The 15,925-nt window shown below is 44.4% G+C and overlaps 1 protein-coding gene across 1 annotated transcript in view; it reads left to right on the top strand.

Moving 5' to 3' along the window:
* The window catches only part of LOC104521984 (ATP-binding cassette sub-family A member 10), a 21,291-nt gene extending 13,256 nt beyond the window's left edge, over positions 1-8,035 (top strand). The window contains 16 exon segments of the mRNA XM_029084055.1: positions 1-123; positions 497-607; positions 1,327-1,455; positions 2,229-2,327; positions 2,772-2,863; positions 3,311-3,431; positions 3,774-3,891; positions 4,354-4,445; positions 4,792-4,970; positions 5,555-5,630; positions 5,900-5,994; positions 6,415-6,534; positions 6,741-6,881; positions 7,155-7,234; positions 7,313-7,368; positions 7,937-8,035. The exon segment at positions 1-123 is cut by the window's left edge and continues 81 nt beyond it. Coding sequence (XP_028939888.1) covers positions 1-123; positions 497-607; positions 1,327-1,455; positions 2,229-2,327; positions 2,772-2,863; positions 3,311-3,431; positions 3,774-3,891; positions 4,354-4,445; positions 4,792-4,970; positions 5,555-5,630; positions 5,900-5,994; positions 6,415-6,534; positions 6,741-6,881; positions 7,155-7,234; positions 7,313-7,368; positions 7,937-8,035 — 1,731 coding nt within the window.
* Positions 8,036-15,925: the final 7,890 nt, after the last annotated feature.

Here is a 15,925-nt window from a genome sequence, read left to right as displayed (position 1 = left end):
TACTGGTGTGGCCAGGCGCTGGTGGACATCCCGCTGTGCTGGCTTCTTCTCTTCTCCATGTTTGGGGTTCAGTTCGCAATGAGCAACAAGATTTCCGGGACCATCGACAGCCTCTTCTTGCTGGTACATCCCATTCTGGTGATTGCTGGTTGACTAGGGAGGAATTGGGGTAATATTTTGAGCATGTGTAGGGCTTACCAAGACACTGTGGGTGCAGATGGTGCTGGCCCACCCCTGGGTCCCCAGGTGCTTACCAACCTTCTTGTTTCACCTTCTATCATTTGGATTTTTCCAGCTGGAAATAAAAGGCAATAAATCTTGCATGAATATACTTCTTTACACTTAGCAGTAAAATTGTGGTGATTTCTGAATGCCCCGATCTTAGTGTATGAACATTTAAACTGAACCACATCGTTATATACATATAACCTATATATATATATAGGTTTCTAGTTGTTTATATCACTCCATTTTCTCCTTTTTTTTTTTCCTGTAGATTGTGGGTACTTTGGGTTATGGAATTTCTACCGTTCTCTTAATCTATTTGATCTCCTTCATCTTTCGCAAAGGATGGAGCAGTGATTTTTGGTCTTTTATCCTGATAGTGGTAAGCATTTGGCTATATAATGTGCCGTAGGGTTTGCAGGAATGTATTTTGAGGTCTTAAGGGTGAACTAGAGATCAAAACACCAAGTATAGATGTAGAACAGAAACCTGAGTGTGTGTTTTATAACAGTCAATTCTATATTAGATTCATGTCACCATGTTCTGTTCCCACAATCCTGCCATGGCACAGGGAAATGCTTGGATCCATCCTGAGCTGCTGCAGGAATGGAGGCAAAAAAGTTATTTATCGCTCTCTTCAACATCTCTCATCCAAGAGAAGTAAAGTGTTGAGACATGAACCATTAGGTTAGATGCAGATAGCCCAAGCCTGACCTGAAACGAGATGGGTTATTTGGCATGAACTGGGATGGGAAAGAACAGGATGCTTCGTTCTTCTACCCAAAGCAATCCTGTGTCTGGGGAAAAAGTTTCCTCAGCTGACCCAAACCAGCAGCCTACCATCAAGCAGAAGTGACTGAGGACCTCCTGAAGCCTCTTCATTTCTCAATTCCGGCAGGGGGATTGGACTAGATGATCTTTCGAGGTCCCTTCCAATCCCCATCATTCTGTGATCATTCTGTGATTCTGTGAACTTTATATTTCTTGTCCATTTTTAGAAGTGCAACAGGGAATTGAAAAGATAGACCCACAGAATTTTTAAGACCAGTGAGGAGCGTAACTCTTCCCATCAGCTAAATTACCCTCTTGTTTTATTTTCAGGTATGTTTTGTTTCTTTTATCATCAGCAGAATCATGGAATTATCAACCAGTACTAGTATCTCGCTCTGCACTATGTCTCTCTTGATTCCCACGTACCCACTGATGGGTGTATTGATCAACTGCCAGCAAGTAAGTGGTGGTGCTGGGGAGGAGGAGAGGCATCCCACCATAAAACACAACTATATGTCCTTGTGAGCAAAGGCTGGTGGTAACCACACACTTTGTTCTGGGAAGGATCATTAGTTTCCTCTTATTGGTGGGCTTTTCCAAATGACCAGAGTGTATCATTAGATGGCCATTTCAGATCAGATCTAACTTTTCCAGCTGTTCATTATGGCTAGGGGCCTCTCAAACAGTTGAGCTGTGACCATAGATTAGGTAAGCACTCTTAATTCTTGCCGTACAGAGTCAAGAAACTTGGCTTGAACAATCGTAAGAGAAGCCTTGAAGTTATGCATCTGACTTTGCATGGAAGCTAAGTGAGAACTAAGAATGCTCACAAGGTGTTTTACTCCATGTCAGCCAAGGGTGGTCATGGAAAGTCAGCTAAGAATTTAACAAAACCCTCCAGCTATATGCAAGACCATTTATGAACCATAATGACTTAGGAGTGAGGTTCAAATAGAAGCAACTCCTCTGCCCTGTCACGCTCACCTCCACCTCTTCTCCACTGGGACCCCAAAGGAGAGGAGACCAGATGTTTTCCTGTGATAGAGAGTGTGATACAGGTACTGAGTGCTGTGACATTTTCTGGTATAGGACTGGGATGCTCAAACATCTGTAATTGTTCATCTGTATGGAGAATATTTTGAGTAAATCAGAACTTTTTTACATTTTCAAAATACTTGTCATTTGCTTTTAACCCTTCTAAAATTAACCAGCATTATACTAAAGAATTACAGGTCTTCATTGTGCATTTTCTTTTATTATAGCTTTTTATGGAAGACACTGAGATATTTGATGTGACTCCGAGGACAGATGTACTCATAGCTATCTTTGCAGTAAGGAAACTTTTCAGATTACTTTTATTTAGGAATGCGTGTCTCCCAAACCCCATCCTCAGTTCTGAGGAAACAGGCAAGAACCCTGAGCTCATTTCATGCAGAAGGAAGATCTTGGTGGGTCTGGATGACAAATTACCCCCCAATGCAAAAATAGCCTCACCCTTTTGAAATGGGGAAGGGAAAATAAAATAAGCACAGATCACTTAATGTTGCCTTGTTATTTTATGAATTGAGTTTTTCTTCTACCATTGGTATTTTCTGCAGTGATAGCATATTTCACAGCCTTCAGGATTACCCTGAGTTTAGATGTTAATGGACTTTATTTTGGGATATTGTGTTTTCTCCCTACATATTTTATAGCACTGTCACCATCTTCTCAGTTTCAGCCGTAGCAGGGTGGAAGGCAAGGCTGTTAACATGGAAACCTTCTTTTTTCCCCAGCCTTATATCCATTCTGTGGGTTTCATTTTTCTTCTTCGATATTTGGAGATAAAATATGGAAGAGCAGTTCTGAGAAAGGACCCAATATTTAGGTTTGTATAAACACACGTGCACCATGGGCACATGCAAGATCTAAACTCCTACCACACTGATTTTCTTGAAGACAACATTTTGATCAGATATCACTGTATTTGTGTCCCTATTTTTATTTTTATTTTTTTTTTTTTTTAACTAAAATAGCACCTTAAATCCTACAGTGCTGATAATATAAAACAGCTCCCAAGCTTGTTAGTACCTCCACATGGTGTTGCTTGTGCTGTGTGGATGTACCAGCTTGGTTCTTTTTACAACATGGAAAGATGATAAATATTTTTAAAAGTAATAATACATAATAAAAAAAAAAAAAACCAAACAAACACAAGAAACATTGAACCAGTGGGACATTCACTCTTGGTCTATCCCAAATGGAGAGAACAAGGAGAATGATGGAGAACAAGGGTAAAGAACAAAATGCTAAGATGAATCTGGTGGGTTTGCAGGATTTCCCCAAGAAGAGAAAGCAGCCACCAGCACCCTGAGGAGCTTGAAGAGGAAGATGAAGATGTCAAAGCTGAAAGAGCAGCAGTGAGAAATGTCATGGCAGCTCTGAGTCAGGAGGAGGTACGACTATGTGTTGTCTTTTTCATTTTATTTTATACCCATAAGAAGCCCACTGATAAAAACCAAACCACCAATATCAATGAGTGCAGGTCAGTGCTCTGGCTGTATTATCATCACTGGGAAAATCAAACTCCCAAATGCAGAGCGTGGGTCCCATCAGCTGTTAAAAGAGGAACGTGGACAATAAAGTGTCCTGTTGTACCTCATATTCTCAGAGAACTATAAAACAAATTCAAAGGTCTTTAGAAGGTTTTCTATCTTTTTAAATGGAAAAAATATTACTGAAGGATTAATGCTTTCCCATATAATAGACTGATCTTTCTTCTTCCTCCTTTCTTTCAGAAATCAATCATTATTGCCAACAATCTGTGCAAGGAATATAAAATAAAGCAAGCTGGTTCCATTTTTAAGAAGAAGAAGAAAATGGCCACCAGAAATATTTCCTTCTGTGTTAAAAAAGGTGAGAACTGGAACTGTTCTAGGCTTGTTGTGGACCCCCAATTATACCCAGAGAGTTAATTCTCTGCAGATTCTCTGTTATCTGAGCAAGGACAGAAAGGTTAAATCTATTTGCTCTGTGGTTAAGGCATGTTTGGTCTGCTTGATGTGTTAATGAACAACGTGTTGTGGATCCATCCTATTAGTTACCTTTGACTCTCCATTATCTAAAATAACGTAGGCCACTCTCTCATGGATCCACTTCAGCTGTGAGTTCTGAGAGACCTGGGAGCAACGCTCAGATTTGCAGCATCAATTAGAGTTGAAACATTATAAGCTCTCAGAGAATATATTTATACTGTTTATTTTCCCATGATCTTTGGTATTAGCATGCTCTCTTTTAGAGATTTTCTTTTGTGGGACTGTTCCTGACATATTTAGTGAATGAGGAGTATTACTAAGAAGTTATATGTCTTGATTCCAGGAGAAGTATTGGGACTTCTGGGGCCCAACGGAGCTGGTAAAAGCACAACTATCAAAATGATTACTGGAGAGGAGACACTGACTGCTGGGCAGGTAGGAGGCATCTGGAGAAAAGGGATAGATCCATGATAAAGGCTAAGCTATAATTTTTTTCAAAGCATTCTTAGTGATCAAAGTTTTAACTAAATTCATTGGGCTATTAAATTAAATAGTGTCTTAATAAAAAATTATTGTGAGCTACTTGTAACTTTGACAAGCAGTTCCATCTACTTTAATTGGCCATGTTTATATTTAGAAATCATGGAAATGAGGGTTGCAAAATCACTTCCTTGCTTTTTGGGTTTCCTCACCTAAACCCCAATGAAACCCATAGTCTTCTTCTGACCCTTGTCTCTGGGCAAAGCTCTGTGAGAACAAAATGATCAACTTGGTTGTGCAGGTGCTGATGAAGAGGGGAGATGGAGCAACCTCCCACCTCCAGGACCACGCAGCCACCTTCCTGGGATACTGCCCACAGGAGGACCCACTCTGGCCAGACCTCACTGTGCACCAGCACCTGAAGGTCTACGCGGCCGTGAAAGGGCTGTGCAAGGAGGATACAACTGCTGCTGTCAACCGGTATGGATGGAGGGTGTTTCCAGGGCTTGGGCAATGTTTTATCCCCTAGTCCTAAGGCATGGGGAGGGGACCAGAAGTTCAAAATTCATTGTGAGCCAACGACAACCTTGAAAGAAACTCAGGAAATGGAGCTGCAAAAGTGATTTTGTGCTAAATGCTGTGATTAAGTGTGTGGGTTAAGAAAATCTCCAATTTGGATGAGTGCTTTTAGTGGGGATAGATTTACCACTAATGTCCTTTTCAGTACATTATCTTTAGGAAGCGTTTCTAAAATCTCTGATGTTATAGTTTGGCACTACAAGAAAGGGTGCTTAAGTGCTGCCTGCTCAGCTGACGGTGGCAAGGTGGAATGGATTTATAATGCTGTTGACACTAATGATGGGTTTAGAAAAGAGCTTATGGCTTATTCAGTACACTTGGCCTCAAATATTCACTTACACTTTCATAACACAATAAATGTTTAATGAAAACAAGCAGGAGTCAAGAGCAAGGGGAAAAGTTCTTTTTTCTTATCATTTTAGAAATCCTTGATGAGAGAATTGAATTTGGGAATAACAAAAATGTTCTTTTTTTCGCCACCACAGAATAGTGAATGCTCTGCAGCTTCAAGACTATTTAAAGAAAAAAACCAGAAAATTACCTACTGGGATAACCAGAAAGGTGGGTTTTGTTTTACCTATAACGAGTTCACAGCACAAATCAAAAATCCTCTCTGTGAGTGGAGGGACCTACCTGTGCTCTGAGCTACTCAGGAGACCATCATGTTTTCTCCTGTGGTGGGGTGATGGAAATTAGCCTTTTCCAAAACCACATTTCCTATAAATCAGAACCTTGATTCCCATAGCCCAAGTGATGCTGTCTGCAGGTCTTTTTAGACAGAATACCAGGGACTACAAAAGATTTGACTCAAACCCCTTTCCCTGTTGTAGCTCTGCTTTGCTGTGGGCATGCTGGGCAACCCTGCGGTCCTGCTCCTGGATGAGCCATCAACTGGCATGGACCCCAACGGACAGCGCTGTATCTGGTGAGTAGGATCTCAGGCACTGTGCCACCATGGTGATAAAGGGGTTGGAAACCAAGAGTAGATGTCTAAGGTTAGGTAAAGAGTGTTTTACCACATCTGCAGTTAGTGCTGCTCATCACGTGCCAATGGTTTTATCGGAAACTCCATTTTCCTGGTTCTCTCTATCTAAAGCATGAGCAAACTTTAGGATAGTCATATATGGGATTTGGAAGAATTCATAAAGGAATCTGAGGCAAAAACATTTTTTGGCATTATTTCAAAGTATTACCACAGGAAAATCAGTCTGAAGTTGCTGTACGTAAACTTTTTACACTTGTTTTAGGGCAGAGGCATTTGGAGAGACAAAGGTATAAGGAAAAGTGTCTGATATTCCTAAGGAGTGTTATGGGGTTGGTTTTTTTTCTCCCTTCTGGTTCTCAGGAAAGTGCTTCGTGCTGCCCTGAAATCCAAGGAGACAGGAGCCATCCTGACAACACACTACATGGAGGAGGCAGAGGCAGTGTGCGACCGTGTGGCCATCATGGTGTCCGGGCAGCTACGGTGGGTAGCAGCATGGCCGACACATGGCTGAGATGGGAAATGGTCCATGGGCTTCTCCTCCAGCCTCACCTACCTGAGCCCATCACCATGGGCTTTATAAAGTGCTCCCCATGATTTCACCTGCAGTACAACTTGGGAAGGAGCAGATGGTGGGGCACCAATGGTTTCACACTGACATCTCTTTGTTTTTCTCCCCTCTCCTGCAGGTGCATTGGCTCTATTCAGTATCTGAAGAACAAGTTTGGCAAAGCCTATCTACTGGAAATTAAGGTGAAGGATCCAGAGCATGCTGATCTTCTCCATGCTGAGATTTTGAGGATTTTCCCAAGTGCAGCCCGTCAGGAGCGGTAACTATAAAATATGGGATGAACAGTGGTTTCAACACTACCTCATCCCTAAAAATCTGTCCAGTGTGATGGCCAGACACAGATCTCAGTTGGAGAGGGATGAACAGCTGAGAGTCCTTGTGTGAGGATCTGATTTGACAATGTCACCACTTCCAACTCTGCTGCGATCCCTGCAGCAAAACATCCATACATCCCACTCATGGTGTGACATAAAGTTTTGATCCCAGAACCTCAACACTGAGCAAGAATCACCTTTTCTTCTTTTTCTTCAAGGTTCCCCTCTTTGCTAGTCTACAAAGTCCCCATGGAAGATGCACTGCCCCTGTCTCAGTCTTTCTCCAATCTAGAGGAAGGTAAGAGCAAAACAAGATGACTTTTTGAGAAGATGAAACACAGACTGCTCATTTTCAACTCTCTTCATTTCTCCCCAGCCAAACGAAACTTCAACCTCGAGGAGTACAGCTTCTCTATGAATACTTTGACTCAGGCAGGTGATCTCAAGGCTAGACATGCTCAAAGACATGAGCAGGAACAAAAGCCACAGTGAGACCTGGGCCAGCGCAGTGGCAGAAGGCTGCTTCACCAAAAAACTGACTGGGGGTGGAGGGCAAAGGGTCTTCTACTGGGAAAGTGGTGAAAAATTGGGGTTTTTTCACTGCTGGGATTTAGCATGGTGGGAGCAAGCCCAGGCAGTGTTGCTGCCTGACTCCACTCACTCGAGACAGGCACACAGGACATCCAAGGGTTAGATGCCCTTGGTAGATGCCCATGCCCTGCCTCTGTGGTTGCTCCTGAAGCAGTTACTGCTGCTTGTACAAGGCTGGTGGCAAAGCTGAGGAATGTTTATATCATTGGTGGGTAAAACCTACTCTACAGATTTATCTGTGGGTAGCTGGTGCCTCTCAGCAGGTTATATCAGAGAGCATGTGCTCCACACGTGAAGCTACTTCATATACCACTCATAGGGGTTGCAGAGCTCTATATCCTGTAAAGGAACATCAGAGTGTCTACTGAAAGTTAGAGAAATAATCAGAGTTTTATCTTGCCCATTTCAGGTGGTTTTGGATCTCTCCCGAGAGCAGGAAAAGGACAATTTTGATCTGACTTTGGATGGAACTTTCGAATGGAAACAACTTCAGGAGGAGGACTGTTAAAGGTCTAAGATGTTCATTTACACATGACTCAGTATTAAATCATAGAATCATAGAATGGTTTGGGTTGGAAGGGACCTTAAAGATCATCTAGTTCCAACCCCCCTGCTGTGGTTGACCCAACAGATGTGATCCTGCACATATTTACTACCGCTATCAGAGTACCACGAAGAGGAGGAACAGGCTCTGCCTTTCCAGCGAGCATTGGCTGAGGGCTCCTCTTCAATGCAGAAGTTTACCTGGACTCTGCAAGTGTCTACACTCAGTGCTACCCCAAGTCACATTTCCAATGGCTGGTTGATGAAATAGTGCCTGCACTGGTGAAAGCTCTTGTGAAGCAGAGCAGCGTGCAGCAGAGGGACAGAAAGGTTTGCAGAAGGAAGGATCATAACCCATCTCTGCTTTGCTCAGTGGATCTGGGTGCATCAGGGAATCTGGAGATGCTGCCAACCTTCTGGGCTCCTCTCCTACCAATGTGTGTTTAAATACATCTTATTGAAATTTGCACTCTATTTTTATACCCTTCCAATAAATCTCTCTCTAGAAACCATGGTTACACCTTCATATGTCATCATTGCTGTGGACCATCAGGAATCGCTGAGCAGCTCAAGGTTCTTCTCCTGAGGATGGAGGTGGCTGCAGAGGGCCTAGGGCTGATGGCCAGATGGTTGTGGTTGTCACTCCTCTCTCTGGGAACCAGAGTTGTTCAGCCTGGAGAGGAGAAGGCACCAGGGAGACCTTATTATGGTCTTTCAGTACTTAAAAGGGGCCTATAAGAATGATGGGGGCAAACTTTTTAGTAGGCCCTGTTGTGACAGGACAAGGGGAAATAGTTTTAAACTAAATGAGGGTAGATTTAGACTGGATGTAAGGAAGAAAGTTTTTATGTTGAGGGTGGTGAAACCCTGGCCCAGGTTGCCCAGAGAGGTGGTAGAAACCCCATCCCTGGAAACATTCAAGGTCAGGTTGGACGGGGCCCTGAGCAACCTGATTTGGTTGAAGATGTCCCTGCTCACTGCAGGGGGGTTGGACTAGATGACCCTGAAAGGTTCCTTCCAACTCATTCTATGATTTTCCTCCTGGAAAATCAGGCACACATTATCCCTGTGCCCAGCTCATCTGCAGAAATACTGCTCCCAGAAAAGTCCACTTCTCTTTATATAATCTGCAGCGGTGGCTGTGTTGCAATCACAGCTTGTGTACATCCCCCACTCGTCTTCAAAACTTTTTGGCAGTTGGAGGACAGATATTTAGAGAGATCATTATTATTCCTGTCCTGGTTGCACAACAGCTCCATTTCTTCTCCCCACCCCTGGGAAATGAGTAAGTGAAATCACCGAACATTTTGGTTCACCTGTTCACACTCTCAGCTCCTGGAAATGGGAACTCAGTGAATGGGAAGAGCTTTATTTAGTGCCCTGGGGATGTTAGTGGTGGTGGAGAACTCAAGCCTTGAGCCTCCTGATATAATGACAGTTTATATGATTCATTCCTGTTGGGTTTTTTTCATCAGCATTTCATGGTTTGCACCTCTGGAGATGCTACTGGTGAGGGTGGTCCCTCTGCTGTGGTGGCTGCTGGTTTGAGTGGAGTTGTGAAATACACTGGTTTCCCTCTCCTCCGCCCTCCATATCTCTGCTCTTACACAGAGATGCTTGCTTCTTTAACTGGGAAATCTTTTTTCTACCACATAGCACAAGGGGATTGGGTTCCTTTGGAGGTCTTGATGGCAACAGTAATAGAAGTCTGAGCAAAAAGTCCTGTACCAGAGAGAGCATCTCTGGGAGCTGGAGAGGAGAAGAGGAATGCACTGGGATATAGGGAAGACAAGAAAGCAGAGAGCACAACTGAGGTGTGAAATCTTCTTGTGGCAACTACATTTCCTTCTCTGGGGTGAAGAGCATCTCCTGCCCTGGCTGTTCCCTCCAACATCACTTGCAGTTGTTTCTTCTAAGTGACTACCACCAACCCACTTCACTGTCTGCTACTGCAGGTTTGACAGATTATTCTCCATGGTATTTGGGGCTTTTCATTGTGAGGGAAGGCAAAGTAAGCAGAGCTGGCTCCACCATTTCCTGCACAAGGAGAAGAAGGAAAAAGTCTCACAGAGAGTCCCCCAATGGTGAGCTGGTTAGAGCTGGGTCTTTGTATCAGCCTGGAGGGAAGGGGGACAGGGCTCGTGGCATTGCCAGCACACAGTTGAGATTTGTATGTCCTGGCCAATGGCCAGTGCTTGGAGAAAGGGTTTCTGTCACCAGCACAAAGCGGAGCTTATCTGGCAAGAGGGAACGAACAAAAGTTCATGAGGACTTAGTTTTTCCATTGGGAGGGGGGAAAAATATAAAAGAACAAGAGAGAGACATTTCCTGGAAATGAACTGACTTCTTAAATATTCCCTTCAGAGGTCGCCTCCACCTCTCTCCTTTCCCCTGCCCTGAGCTGAAGGGTTGTGGGGAAAAACCATCCCCCAGGAGCTGCAATGGACCTACCTGCTCTTTGAGTGCAGGGGTTGCCAGCAGTCCTGTGGGCAGCACCCCACTCCAGCATGCAAACCAGCTCCAAAACTGGTCTAACATTTTGGTTATTCTCCTTGTTTTCCAGCACAGTACAAGCCCTTCATGCACACGGTGTTGGTGGTGGTAAACCTGAACCAGAACATGTTGGCCATGCTGTGAGGTGAGTCCATCGTCCCAGCACGAAGCAGGTGAGGTGGTTCCCTGCTGTGGATGCTGCGTGTTCCCCTCAGTAACTCATGCAATAATTTAGTCTTATTAACAGGGAGATTCTTATTTATTAGATTCAATAATACCCTCTTTATGCAGCAAAGCAACAAGGAGCACAACGGGCCATTCACCACCAGCCGCCTCCAGTGTCGGTCCCCATCCACCATGCCCCAAACGGGCATCCCAGAGCTGCAGCAAAGAGCAGCTCATGACCTTCAGGTTAAGTGAGAATCCCAGAATTGCCTTGATAGGAAAAGCCCTTTAAGATCATCGAGTCCAACCATGAACCCAACACTGACAAGTCCCCGACTAACCCATGTCCCTCAGCACTATGTCTACACGACTCTTCAATCCTTCCAGGGATGGGGACTCCACCGCTGCCCTGGGCAACCCCTTCCAATGGAGAAAAATGCTGCCAGCTGGTAATTTTTTGAGTGCTGGGGATCAGAGGACCAAGGCACATGTGTGCTCAAGGTCTGGTTGCTTGGGGACAGTGTTTCACCCTGCAAGGTTTTGGGGAGCAAAGGGATATTTGAAAAATGTCTGAACAGGAATGACAGGGCTTTCCAGGTCTCCTCATCCTCTTGCAGCTGTGATAGAGACATGAACATTGCCTTGTTCAAATGCTAGTTAAGCAACTGTCCTTAAGTGCAAGTAAGCAACAACACCAAAGAGTGATATTTCTGAGAATTTCAAGGAACTTCACAAAAAGCAGTGATTCAACCTTCTAAACAGCTGAGACAAATTTCTGTGGAGTAGGAGGAAAGTAAAGGTGAGTGATGTCAAGCAAAGGACTAGTGTCCTGCAAGAAACCCGTGGTAGGGCTGCTTGTGGTGGCCTTCATGATGCTGTCCTGGCTGCAGACACCCTGTGGGGTAAAGACAACCTACCCCAGCCCTGTACAGCTCCTCGCAGCTGCTCCTGTATCCCCCGTTCACAGCAGCAGTGCCACGGCCACATGTGCTTTCTCCTGGGCAGGCATCTCCAGACCTTGTAGCTCAACTAAACAAAAAACGTATTTTCTTCAGAGCAATCTGGGGAAAAAAACCATCAGGAGACAGGACCAGCATCAAAGTTATTTGTGTCTGCACTGGAAGGAAAGGCACCAGGAATCACAGAGCCACAGGATAATAGTGGTTGGGAAAGACCTTTAAGGTCATCTAGATCAACCATGAACCCAACACTACCAATTCCATCTCTAAATCATGTTCTTAAGGACCTCGTCTACCCATCTTTTAAATCCCACCATGGAAGGTGACTCCACCACCTCCCTGGGCAGCCTGAACATACAGTCTCCCATACTGCAACAGCAGCAAGCATCTCTGGACAGCAGACTCGTGAGAGGCTCTATCACAGTGAGCACAGCCTATTCCTGTGCAACATGACTGGCCACACATGGCTGTCCCAGAGCAGAGCCAGATGTTCTTCAAGCAAAAGAAACGAGGCAAGGCCGATGTTGGCAACCTTGACAGCGGGGGAGTCTAATTGTCTTTTTCCATTCGCTTGAGACAGAAGAGGAAATCAGTGTTGGATGACATCTCGGCGTATGAACCATGGAGGGGGTGAACAGGGTGTATCAGGTCCTCAGCTCATGCGAACCAGCGGACACTCTCCGGTTTGCAGCACGTGATGTGGTAACAAGGATCTCTCAGAGTATTTAATTTTTAAGGCATTTCAGCTTGAATTACTACGCACTTGAAAGCGAAGACTTTTCTCTTGCATTGCTGCTCCTTAATTCTACTCAACGCCTCAAAACCCTTCAGAGACTCTCAGCTCAAAATATTCCCTAGTCCTTTAGCAGCAGATGGATAAAGTATCAAGCAGAAGACGATGTGTGGCTGCGACAGCAGCCAAACCCAACAAAATATTTACTTCAAAGCAGGCAGAAGGATAGCTTGTCCAGCTGGAAAAAAGCAGGAAACGTTTTTCAAAAGAGTGGAAGAGAGGGACAGAGAGGGAGACGATTGTGTAAGTCATGATGTTTCAATTAGATCATGCCTGAATGATAACAGAAGTTCGTGAACTTATGTTCTAGGCAAAATGGAGGTACCTGGTTTGTCCCTGTGCATCTTCATCCTGGCACAGACATCAGAGGACGTTTTATGGACAGGTAAGGAAGGACATGGGCTATGCAGCAACTGAGCTAGAAATACACCTGTGTGTCTGTGGTCATGATGGATGCCACCAGTGTAGGGACTGAATATGTGTCTCCTGCAGGGTCTTATACTTTTCTGAATGAATTTTGACTATTTGAAAATAATCAGAAGTCAAGCAGTCTAGTAATTAATGTCCTTGGGGAGGTCTTGGGTTGGGTCAGAGTTGGTTGATGGACATCAATGGCAGCCCAGATGCCAAAGGCAAATCCTTCCCGTGGATTTAGGACATGCTGGAACAGGTCCTTCTGTGTCATTGTGGCAGTAAAATATCATGGTTTTGCTGGAAGAATTGTCCCTACCATCAACCACCTTGTCTCTCCCAGGTAAATAGCTGCAGTCATAGGGATCTATAATGTCTTCAAATAATCAACTCTTTTGCAGGTGGCCACACCAGCGTGATCCTCACTTTGAGAAACTTTCTTCTTTGCAACAGTCTTCTCAATCCATGTCCCACAACCTTGAGAGCCAACAGCCAACCCAGCTGCCAGCTTTCTGCAAAACCTGCCAAGATGACCTAAGACATCTTCCTTCCCATCCAGGCATGTGAAGAAAACTATTTTTGCCCACCATCACCTGCCCTGGACCCTGGTGGGATCCCAGCCTCCAACAACCACACATCAGGCTCAGCAGGTTTCCAAGGAGGTAACTGATAGAGGCAATTCCCTCTCGTGGAAGGAGGTAGAACTGTCAGGATTGAGTTGTAAATGGTCTTTTTCAGGTTTCTTCAGCTATTTAAATACTGTGTCCACAGATGGACTAAGAGGTAAGGTCTGCACTGGGCTGCACTGGAAATACACCCTATGTTCCCAGTCCCAGCAAACATTTATTATCTGACTTTAAAGCAAGTGCCATAGGACACGAGGAGGATTTGAGGCAGTGCTCAGCCTCACCTTAGACAGCTGAGGACATCTCCTTGCTGGTGTTGGCTGCTAGTGTGGATCACAGCTTCCTCCACCCACGCACCTTGGTTTTCTTTGGCCTCACTGTGAGAAATTCGTTTCATGTGCTAAATTCAAATCCTCTAAAGGGTTTTCAGGATGCTAAGTAAGAATTCAAAAAAAAAAAAAAAAAGGAAAGGAAAAATGAAAAAACAAACAAAAAAGAAGCAAGATTATTATTTTTTTCCCTTAATTTGAAAAATAACTGGCCTTGAAACTGCTATTGTTTTATTTCCTTCTCAGGACAGGATAGAAGGCTCCTGGCAGCATTATGTAGCAGGGCTACACCGCATTTCACGTGGGGATTTGTAATTGCCTCTCACGAGGGACTGAAAAGCGAGAAACGGGTTCCGGTGAGCAAATGATTGCACAATATTTTCTACATCTGATTTCTTGCATTTGCAGAACATCTATCTACTGTTCTGGAGCTTTCTTGGAAGACTGACTGCAGCAGATACAGGGACAAACAGATGGGGAATCTCTGAGTGGGAGGGACAGAAAGCAGCAGCTCCATGTCCCCCATATATGCCCTCTTTGGGGTGTCCTGCACTGGCTCTTCCAGTCTGAGATCAGAGGGCATGACATTCAGTCTATAGACTCATAGTCTAGTTTGGGTTGGAATTGACCTTTCAGGGTCATCTAGTCCAACCCCCCTGCAGTGAGCAGGGACATCTTCAACCAGATCAGGTTGCTCAGGGCCCCGTCCAACCTGACCTTGAATGTTTCCAGGGATGGGGTTTCTACCACCTCTCTGGGCAACCTGGGCCAGGGTTTCACCACCCTCAGCATTAAATATTCATACCTTACATCTGGTCTAAATCTCCCCTCTTTTAGTTTAAAACCATCTCCCCTGTCCTATCATTGCAGTTTGCTGTATCCATGAGGATGCTGTGACAGCTAAAAGTCGAGTTGACTTTAAAAAACACCTGGACAAATTCATGCAAGAAAAAGCCACCCATGGGGAGCTGCTAAAGCCTCTTAGGTTTGGGGACCCCTGAGCCATAGGGCTTGTGCTTATGCTCCTACACTCAAAGAACCCCAACAAGTGGCCAAAGGAGATGTTTGGTCTTTGTTCTTTTAGGACCCTGTTAAGTCACTGTTGACTTTGACTTGTTTCTGTTAATTTTTGCCATGTAAACCCAAGAAGGGAAAACTGGTATAGAAGAAAACCTTTTTTGGGGAACAAATTACCCTTTTTTTGATTACAAACTGGGCATGGGCTAAATGGTTTAGGAATGTGTTTCAAAATCAACCATTCCAATGAAACATAGACAAGAACTTTCTTGAAGTGTGATGTTCCTAGTAGAAGCACTGTTAATTAGTGTTTCATTGAAAGCAAATCTTCCTTCCGGTCCTTAATTGTTGATCTTCTTGATTCTGTTCTCTTGAACATCCCCTGTTCTGCTTTTGCTAGAAAGGGAAAGTTGCCAATGGTTAGAAAAAAAATACTGCTTTGTCATTTCCAGCTGCATCACCTCAGATGTAGATGTCTAAATTGTGCTCCCACCAGGGAAGATGGGCTAAATGTGGGGAAAATGCATTTGATCCCATCTGGGAATCAATCAGCAGGTCAAGACCTGCAGGTGGGAGGCTCAGAGAGAGCAAACCATGGAGACCTGCAGATGTTGTACTGCTTCTGGGTCTGCTTTTGCAAAAAAAACCTCTGCAAGTGCTGCCTGTTGGTTTGATAGAAGCTGTAAATGAAGTTTCCTCAAGGAATGTACTGACAGATGGGATGGTAGAGCAGTGAATGAGGGCACCAGAGGAACAGGACTCTGCAGAGGCTCTGCTGATGCAGAGTGGCCATGGGGACACAAGGCAGTGGATGCTCTGACAGCTGCATGTTTTCAAAATGAGGGAAACGTGCTCATTTTTTCCCTTTTCTGAAAAAAAAAAAAAAAGTAATGGTTTTTGTGCCTTTTCTTTTTTCATATGAAAGGATTTTGCACAATGGATTTCCGAGAAAGAAGATACACAACTTTTCTTCTCTTTCCTGGAACTGCCCTAATGACTCACCTCTCCCCATTTGGGGTGGGGTGGGATGGGGTAGTGACTCGGCGGGATCTTTCAGGCTGA

This window comes from Antrostomus carolinensis, unplaced genomic scaffold (genome assembly GCF_000700745.2).
Source record: "Antrostomus carolinensis isolate BGI_N321 unplaced genomic scaffold, ASM70074v2 scaffold24903, whole genome shotgun sequence".
Classification (NCBI taxonomy): Eukaryota; Metazoa; Chordata; class Aves; order Caprimulgiformes; family Caprimulgidae; genus Antrostomus; species Antrostomus carolinensis.
The sequence above is the reverse complement of the archived record's forward strand: the minus strand, read 5'-3'. Positions and strand labels throughout refer to the sequence as shown.